General features: G+C 41.0%; 1 protein-coding gene across 1 annotated transcript in view; it reads right to left on the bottom strand.

Annotated features, from left to right (window-relative positions):
* Positions 1–258: 258 nt before the first annotated feature.
* The window catches only part of rapgef5a (Rap guanine nucleotide exchange factor (GEF) 5a), a 51,564-nt gene continuing 42,200 nt past the window's right edge, over positions 259–9,622 (bottom strand). The window contains exons 14-26 of the mRNA XM_085395719.1: positions 8,911–9,002; positions 8,771–8,801; positions 8,410–8,488; positions 8,040–8,189; positions 7,744–7,841; positions 6,990–7,112; positions 6,336–6,514; positions 6,126–6,216; positions 5,995–6,045; positions 5,791–5,878; positions 5,639–5,703; positions 4,891–4,945; positions 259–4,349 (exon numbers count right to left, since the gene is read on the bottom strand). Coding sequence (XP_085251845.1) covers positions 4,231–4,349; positions 4,891–4,945; positions 5,639–5,703; positions 5,791–5,878; positions 5,995–6,045; positions 6,126–6,216; positions 6,336–6,514; positions 6,990–7,112; positions 7,744–7,841; positions 8,040–8,189; positions 8,410–8,488; positions 8,771–8,801; positions 8,911–9,002 — 1,221 coding nt within the window. The 3' untranslated portion in view covers positions 259–4,230. The remainder of the gene's footprint in view (positions 4,350–4,890; positions 4,946–5,638; positions 5,704–5,790; positions 5,879–5,994; positions 6,046–6,125; positions 6,217–6,335; positions 6,515–6,989; positions 7,113–7,743; positions 7,842–8,039; positions 8,190–8,409; positions 8,489–8,770; positions 8,802–8,910; positions 9,003–9,622) is intronic.

Raw genomic sequence — 9,622 nt, 5'->3', positions numbered from 1 at the left:
GGGCCAAAGTTTATGTGTGCACAGGTCTCCTTTCCTTGACCCCATAATTCAAAGCTGACTTGAGATCCATCAGACCACATCCATCTGCCTTCTTTGTGAATGTCACCAAGTCCGATCCAAGTGAAGACATTTTCACCACTTAAGGTCTTACACAAGGTTTGGATAAAATTATGTTCCTTCTGACTGGATGGACACAAGGTTGGTTCCCTCTGACACACAGTGCAGCTCTGCATCAGCCCAGGTCATAGTTACAGCATTGTGCATGTAGCAGCTGTAGCTGTACCAGGGGTTGGGGACAGTTACCACACAATAAATGTACTTCTTGTTCATCTGAAGTCGATAGAGCACCCAGAACCAGCAAGAAGACAAGGTCATCGTGTTAGGGCTTTAATCCGTCACTTTTGATAAAGTGTGTTGCTGGAATTTAAAAGGTGGATGTCACCAAGAATCCTATAGAGAAATGTGACTGGATGCTTTCTTTTATGGACCCCAGAGAGGGTGAGTGCAAAGTTAGTCAAATATCACTGGCCAAAAGCACTTTCTCCAAATAAAAAACTAAACTTCATTTGGGCGTAACTGCACAGGATTTGAATATAAGACAGAAAAGACCTTCCCTTCTCCACTGTCAGTCAGATTTTGACATAATCAAACATACTTCAGAGATTACACTGAACCGAGTCTAATACGACTGTCGTCGCATCAGCCACCACATTCACTCGTCAACATCTACATAGTATCCGAACATCGGCCAACAAAAAGACAAACACCTGGAGATATGTCACATAAAACCTATAATTTATTCCTTTTCAGTAAAATCTTCACATAGTAAAACGCAGCTTTAGAAAAGACGTGACTTCAGCCGTCTGAAGGTCGAGGGGAGACAAAGGGAGACGTATTGCTTTGTGGTTGACTTTCTTTTTTTTTCCCCATTTACAACAGATAAATAACATACCAAACATAGGCATATATTTACACATCAACAATATTACAATAGTACAAAGCCTTCAACATGTCCTCTCTTGTATTGTGAACATTGTGGTTTTGTTTTGTTTTTTTCGTCATGCAAACAGGTTTTAAACAACACTGTTCTAAAAAAAAAAGTAACTTTAGACACTCATAACAGTGGCCGAGTAACACTACATAGAGTCTCTGTTGGTCTCCTCCCTATTACAGTTTTTACTGCTAACAAAAAAAAGCAACAACAACAAAAGAAATCTGATCTCTGATCTGGTCCTCTGCTGCCCTCATGTGGCCACAGAACGTGACAGCAAGTCCTTTTACTTTCCCTCTTTTGCAGTTTCAAACCACAAACATCTTCTTCTGCACTGTTAAAGTTCCTGACATGGCACAAAAAACAGAGACATTTTTTTCCACTTATGAAATACATAAATAAACAATATATTACAATAAATAACTTCTGCTCTCTCAACACAACGAGCAGAGGTGTGTGTGCATGTGCGCTTTGTTTACAGGTTAATAGTAAAAATGACTACCACGAGGCCTTCATGTGACACTGAATTCAAACAGATCATGGCTCTCATTTATCACCTCTAGCCAGGCAAAGAATCACCAGCTTGCTTTCCCCACAACCAAAAAAGGAATCTTTAAAAATTTGAAGAGAAAAAATAAAGCCAAACAAATTAAAGTAATAAGAAGGTTAAATTTGTTTAGTGCAGCAACGTGCAGCAAATGATGGCAAACATCAGATGTATACAGATGAATGCTCAATCCGACTTTTAACTAATTCTGAACGTGTCAGTTTTCTTTCTCTAAAGCACGACTGGACTCGAGGATTTTACACGACTCCAAGACTCTTGAGATAAATACAAAGCAATGAAATGCAGACTAAAGCTGTGTCTGCAAAACACTCAGTGACAACAAAAGGGTTAGAGTGTATATTTCAAAGAATCTTTAATGCACAGTGAGAAGCAGCTTATAACACAAGAACTATGTTTAACGTGACTCTTCACCTTCACATCCTTGAGTTCTTTCTTGTAAAGAACCAACGATGCCTTTGGCACTAAAACAGTGTCAAGAACTTTAAGAAGGTTCTGATCTAGAGGTGGAAAAAACAGCTCTTTGCTGTGAAAGTGTTTAAATGATGATGGTGGACACTTGTGGCAACATTTCTACTGTATTGCACTTCATCCTAATGTCTTGCCTTAGAAGAATCAAAAACAATGCAACACACATGTGGCAATGTGGAAGAAAGCCTACAGATGTTTCCTCCCACTCAGCAGAAATGTATTGCTGAAAAAACAGGCAAGACATGAACAGATATCGGGCACAAAACAATGAAAATACTAGTATGTTTTTCCCTTAATCTCTATTTCTCATCATCTGTCATTACTCCTCTGTGATTCATCCAGTAGTCAATTTCTTTCGCAGAGTGATAGTTTGTGTAACAAGACGGCAGATTCTACTAATGGAAATATTAAATAAGGGTTTTTCACGTCTTATGGCTTTATCAACAAGACAACAACATAACTTGGGAACTAATTGGATTAAAAGTAGATTTCTTTAGGAGAACCACAATTAAAAGGTTCAACAATCTATAGAAGAACCAAAATTAAATATCCCATCCATGCACGTGTTATTATACAGGAATTCTCTGTAATTGTGCTTCCATTATTCAGTCTCTCCCTTTGTTATCTTTCAAAGAGTTTACATGAGACCACTTCTGCATGAAGTGATATTTTCAGTCAGTAGGAATTAATCGAAATCTCCTCTTAACTCTTATTGAACCCTTAATGATGACCTCTGACACCTCAGCATATATCAAGAAAGATGTGGTTTTATGACCATTAGACTAGTTTCTGGGTTTTTCTAAAGGTAGGCAGAGACCGCCCTCACTAACTTCTGAGGCACACTCAGTCATTTTGTTCTATAAGTGGACATGAAATACGACAGAAACCACTCAGGTTAGAAAAAGCGCTTCAAGGGGTACAGAATTAAACCACAATTCTGTGGCACAAAGCTATTATTTATGTCTTGAGTTGGAATACTTTATCTGTCTAACACAATAAAACACAACAACAAACATAAAAAAAAGAACACAGCTCTGTGCTGGGGCCTTGTTTCAACAGAAGCCCGATACAATCTCACACACACAACCTGAACTCAGTCACGATGAAGTCAAACAGCATCTCAGTGAGAACTAAGACGTCAGATTTTCCTTATTCCAGGAAATAAAACTCTGTGACAAAAAGACACGGATTCCCAAACAAACCAAGAGCCTCATAGAACAATCTGTGCTGCAAGACTCCACGTGAGTTTTGGCACTGAAAAATGTGTAGGTCCATATACACAATGCAGTGTTATCAGTAACTGTTCACACAAAAACACCATAGAGAAGAGTGCGCGAAGGGCGTCGGCCTTAAAAGTCAAACAGGAGTTGGACAAAAAAAAACTTCAGCTTGTCCAGTGTTTCCTTCACTGTTAACGGTGCACCTTGACTCACAGACTCTATAGATCACAGAGAAAGTCTGAGTGAGTATCGCTGTGGAAAGTGTGCTGCCTCATCACAGTAACAAGAAAAAAGCTGCACCCCATCAACTAAATAACTACAGCATGTGCGGAGTTAATGTATCACAAGTCAAAGATGTTCCATGTAGATAAAATCAGATTAGAGCACCCACAGTAGCGATTGTGGCCACAGGTCCTTCACTCCTCTACAGGTGCTTTTGTGTTTGTAGCTGAACTGAAATGTAACGAGGAGGCTATCGACTCCTTACTGACCCCTCAGGGGGCACGACGACGTGACGGCAAAAAAAATAAAGTTTAAAAATTCCACCTGCTGAACAGGCTAATAAATAACAAAAGATCGATCACAAGAACAAAACGATGACATACTCAGTCCAATAGATACTGTACAAACTAATTACAGCCTCCTCTGCTCTGTGTCTGCGTTTGGCAAATCTCCACTTCGCTGCGCAGATTCGGTTCTTGTAGAAAGTTCACAGGTCGTGCGCAGTTTATGAATCCTTTCTTGGCATGTGTTTGGCTTTTACCAGAGCACACCTTGTTGTCCATTTGGCACCACAGCTGGTAGCATAATTTGTTGTCGGCATGTGACATTGTCGTGTACAGAGCGTCCTCTACGTCACACAGCAGCATTTCCACCATTGTGTCTCTGTGAGTGTGTGTGTGTGTGTGTGTGTGTGTGTGTGTGTGTGTGTGTGTGTGTGTGTGTGTGTGTGTGTGTGTGTGTGTGTGTGCATGCGTCTCTGTTTAAGCGCGGGGCTCCAGTTTGTGTGAAAGTTCAAAGAGCGTCTGCTGATTGTCGATAATGTGCAGGTAGTGAACGCTCGCCCTCACCTCCGCACTGTCGACCCCAATTACCTCGTTGCCTAAAAGACAAACGCACACACATCAGTGGATTCAACACAACATACACACACAGTTACTACAAACACACTGTATTACAGCCTTGGAAAGAAATAAAAGACTGTCTGGAAATGGTTGCTTGGAAACTGGAAGAAACTGACTCAGGTAAAAATGCAGTACACTAACTGAGCTGCAGATGGCGACAGATTCTTCTCAAGGATTTGAAAACAGCATAAACAACAGCTTCCAGAAGAAAAAACAACTATCTTTTAATATTTATATTTACTTTTTGATGTCATGGCATTATAGATAGACACAAACTTCTAATGTGTAGTACATACATATATGTGACAGCTCCTTTATGGATTATAAACTACTGGAAGTATATGATTTGTTTACACTGTGAAAAATATATACCATATACTTAATAAGTACCTAAACTTCAGCAACCTGCATGTTTGATATGTTTTACATTGGATGTCCTTCCTAACTACACTATAGAGTGATCAGAAGCGCGACTTTGAACCTAAAGATTCAGTTCAGTAAAAAAATGACATAACCCACCTGACTGGTCACTTTGGCAGTGGCGAATCATTCTCACCGTGTCTGCAATCATATGCTGTTGGTTTAAGAGAACACATGTTGCATTAGGGTGACATTAAACTGGAAAGATCACATTTGTTCTGGTAAACATCAAGAGCTTTTCTTTTGTCCAAAACATCCATCTTTTTACAAACCAAACACATTTCAACAGGCCAGCGTTTTACTATTGGTGATGGTGGATTCACCACTCAGCATGTACTCTGGAAATACAAAGCATCTACTTTCATCAGTCAACTTGACAACAAATAGTAGATGGTGCCTTCATCAGATGTATGATGTATTCACCACAGATGCAACTTGGTATTGTTATAATATATTGCAGAATACTGACAAAACAAAAACTACAGAGCACAACAGTCCCTGCTTTTTTAAGGACCCTGAGCACAAACATGAATTTCCCATTTGTTTTCTCCACTGACATTTCAGAAAAAGCTCTTAGTAAGTCTGCTTTGGATGATTACAACATTATAGCTCATAATCAAAACACCCATGAAAAATATAAATGTGATTTTTACTTCCAAAATCTCACTGTTGCACTCTTTCATTGTCACAATACAAATATCCAAGTATCGTGACCTTATTATCACCTACACTGCAAAGCTTAAGTCTGCAGAATAAATCTAGAGAAGCTGAAAGGAAAAAATACTTAAATGTCACATGGAAATGGTTTGAGGCACTGAAAGACATTAAAGAAATGACTCAAACTCACCAACTTCTCAAAGTTGACCAAGTTGTCATGGAAGGTCTTATTTCCCTCGTGGATAAAAGTGATATCTAAAAGCAGGAGACGGGCTTATTAGGGATTCATTCAGTGTTTCTGTGTGTGTGTGCGCACGTGTGTGTAGGATTTAGAGTAGATACCTTTTAAGAGAAGAGGCATGAAAGGGATCTTAGGAGGTTTCATCCTCTTGAAGGCTTCTCTGTAGGCTTTGTGGTTTAGAGATGGATCCTAGAAAAAGAGATGGAGGAAAACAGAAAGCAGAGTAAAGAAAAGGAGGAAGCATTTAAAGGAATAGCACATTTTCATCTCTGCGTGTTTCTCTATCTCTGTCCACCAGGTCTCACCGTGATGAGTTCCAGCTCTGAGAAGAGCTTCTTGAACTTCCCCGGACATTTCTGAAAGGGAAAGCGTTTGCTCAGAGCTGGACTTGAAAATAGGCATCGTAATGAACAGACTCAGTTCTGTTAAGACTTACCTCCCACGTTTGGTTGAGTCGACTGACAGCAGCTGTGTTGAGACCCATGATGATGGCAAATGCAGAGTTCAGATTTCTCTGGGCTTTACAGCTGTGTGCAACACAGGCAGAAGCAGAAAAATGTTATTAAAAAAAAGGAGATGAAACATGATGTGCTTAAAACATACTCTTCATTTTGTTTACATGACCACGTGTGTGTTCTGTTCTTACTGAGCTGCAATCTTGATAAACTTCTTGAGAAGCTGTACTCGCTTGTTGAGCGACACACACATGAGCACCTCGGACATGACCCACTGCTGCACCTCGTTACAGCGCTGCAGCAGGACTGAGAGCGCCGCCGTGTGGCCAGTGCCAGGAGCGCGGCTGAGAGTGTAGTACACCAGCTCCTGCTGCATGTTGACGGAAAGAAAGAGTGTGAGTGAAACACATCAAGAATCACACATCCTTGGGTGTGTTCTCCCTCTATAAACGAGGCTACCTCGCCATTGCTTGTTTCACTCTAATCTTGCTATTGCTTAATTTTTTTGAATTTAAAATCAAAAACTGAAACAAAAACAATTCTCGTATACGATATAAAACCAGGAAAGAAAAAGAAAGTGCTCAAATGTACTCTAGTACCAAATGGGAAAGCACGCCAAGATGGAGCCTGTGTCTCTTCATCTGTGCTATGTTTAAAGTTTTTACAAGAACAACACATCTAAAAAGCCACTCAGCTGCTGGCTGAGCTGTGCTCATGATCCAGGAAGTCTCGCTGAGCATTTGCTTATATTCTGATGCGTAAACTTCAGCAGCATCTGTCGTCAATATGAATTTATTTAAAACTCTGTGCATACACCACATACATTCATCTGTATGAGTGGATACCTCGTGAATGGATTTGAAGAGACTCCAATCCAGGTGTGTGAGGGCAGCTGCCACATCCCAGGTGTTGATGCCCAGGAGTCGAACTGGCCTCCTGCTTAGCTCAGCACTGTCTGTTAAAGGAGGCTGCACATACAAACCCGTAGAGAAATTTAAATTATTGCACAAAAAGACAAGGCATGCTCAAATAAAATCCTATCAGGAGCATTAGTCAATTTGCATCTGCATCAGTGTGTATGTGGCATTATGGCCACATCTGTTCTGGGACCTTTTCATTTATCAGCTGTTATAAACGCCGATAACGATAGTGCTGCAGATAGCTAATATCGCCCCACCAACAAATCAGCCAGGCTCTAGCCGCTAAGACATTCAGACATAGATCTCACTCTGTGATGATGATGCCCCTTTACAAAGGTGCCCTGAAACGGCACTTTCCAGTCCAGATGTCACTGTCGGGCAACCACACAATAATTGTGGCTCACACGTTTTCCTCTCCTACTGAGTCAGAGTTAATAACAATCACCAGGCCTGAGCCTCTCCAGTTTGCTGCTGCATGACTCATTGCAACACTGAAAATATGTCTGCTGGGGAAGTGAAATACTCATTTTCATGCCTGATTTGTCAAGAAAGTGATACAGAGGCTAAATAACTAACTTTGTTTGCTGTGTTTTGCTTTGGACCTGCAAGCTGCAACTTCAGCTTCTTTTAAAGACTGAATGTTACAGAAAGACAAAAAAAAATGCAGCCATTTACATACCAAGATCTCAGTAAGATCCCTGCGACAGGCCACAAGCTTTCCTTGTGGGGTCAGAGACTCAGAGTACACACAGTCACTGGGCTGTAACACCCTCCGCTCTTCAGAGACAAACACAGACAGAAGGAGAGAGATGAACGAGAGCCAAGAAAATGGATCAGTGATTCCCAGCTAGGAGGACTTGTACAGCTATTTTTGAGGAGCAGGTCAGGCAGCAGGAGTAAATCCCACATATTGCTTATATTAGAAAACTATCTTGACTATATGTTCTACTTGAATTGTGCTTGAATCGCATTTACCTCCAGTGTGCGACACCACGGCGAGCACCATGTCCTCTTCTGCTCTGTCCATCTTCAGAGCCACAATCCGCAGAAGCTCACGGGCCTCCAGCGAGGGATGCGTGTGGACACTCAGGTAGGAGTCGGCACTCACGTACACGCAGCAAATAACTGAAAAACACGCAAACATGGCGAGAGTAAATGTCTAAAATAAATGAATGCTGAAATGCTGGAGAAAGAAAACTTCAGTTAGTTTTTGCCAAAAATATAGTTGAAAACACAATTTAAGCAATTTGCATGTGCAAACTAAAATTACACTCCACAACTGTAATTATGCATAACTGTGTAGAGTTTGGGGCAGTGATTGTGTATGTCTGTGTCTGTTACTCACCCTCTCTGGTATCGGTCTGTGGACTGCGGAGCTGCAAACAGTTTTCCTTCAGACTCATATGCTGATACGTTTGTTTGCTCTGCGAGAAGAGCGGAGGACAAATGGAGATTTGAAATGCTTTATCTAGTCTGTGCTGGATGTTATTAGGCACTGATAGCACCTATATTATCTCCATCAGCACCTACACTGCTTAAAGAAAATCTAAAAATGTTGTTTCTGTGTTATTTAACAATGCAAAAATACAGATCCTCCATCTGTTTTAACTTGTTGTGGATAAGTCAGTAAGTACAGTGGCCAATGTGAGTCAATCTTTTTCTAAATATGTGACAGATTCTCTCTCATATCCATTTGTGTGTTATACCTTTTGGTTTGGAGGGCAGTCATCCACCGTGCTACAAGAAACAAAGAAACTAGTGAAGGAGTGAAGGAGGTTACGGGTAGTCAAAATAAGGCAGACAGATGAGTTTACACATCATCACATGCTTCTTTAATGTCTCTTACTGCCTGCGACGCAGAAGTTTCTGAAACTCCTTCAGGTCTTTCTCCAATGTGGGGAACTCGTACAGATCTTCTAAAACACACCTGTACAGAGTCTGACAGACAGAGAAAGGAAATGTTATTAAAATCCATGATCACATGATTCATGCTAAATACTTCTTGACTAATGGTAAAGGTTGTCTGAGCCAGAAAAAAAAAAGAACGTGTCCTCACTCTATTGCACAGCAGGCATAAGAGCCAATCACAGCTTTTAGTGTGAGGAACATTTTATAAACACATGTATACAAAGACTGACCTCAATGCAACATAACAACCAGGATCACTCTGCGCTGACTGTGTAATAAACAGCTGTGTATGTGCCATAGTTATCTGAACTTATTGCGTTAGACTTCACGTCAGTCTTGTAGTTTAGTTGGAAAGTCAGTGAGTGTATTCCTGCTTGGATTAAGTGTTTTAACGGCTGCCTCTATTGTTTTCCTCAGGAGGAGTGTGGGACGAGAGACAGCAGTGAGCACGGGGAGTGCAGAGACACAGGAGCAGAGAGCACTAAACTGGGACTTTTCGGGAAGAAGACACGACACGGGAGTAAAGGGAGAGCACGGGGATTTATTGCTTTTTTGCACTGTAAATAAACGCACCGCTTGCAGTGAAGAGTCCTGCGTTCTGGGTCCTCCTTTCCCCACATCCCTACAGTTTGCCCTGGAAAACCGTGACA

The sequence above is a fragment of the Rhamphochromis longiceps genome, linkage group LG22 (assembly GCF_057381845.1).
Source record: "Rhamphochromis longiceps isolate RC_006_pf linkage group LG22, R_longiceps_female_GT1.1, whole genome shotgun sequence".
NCBI classification, from domain to species: Eukaryota; Metazoa; Chordata; class Actinopteri; order Cichliformes; family Cichlidae; genus Rhamphochromis; species Rhamphochromis longiceps.
Note: the sequence above shows the minus strand (reverse complement) of the source record. Positions and strands in the feature narration are given on the sequence as shown.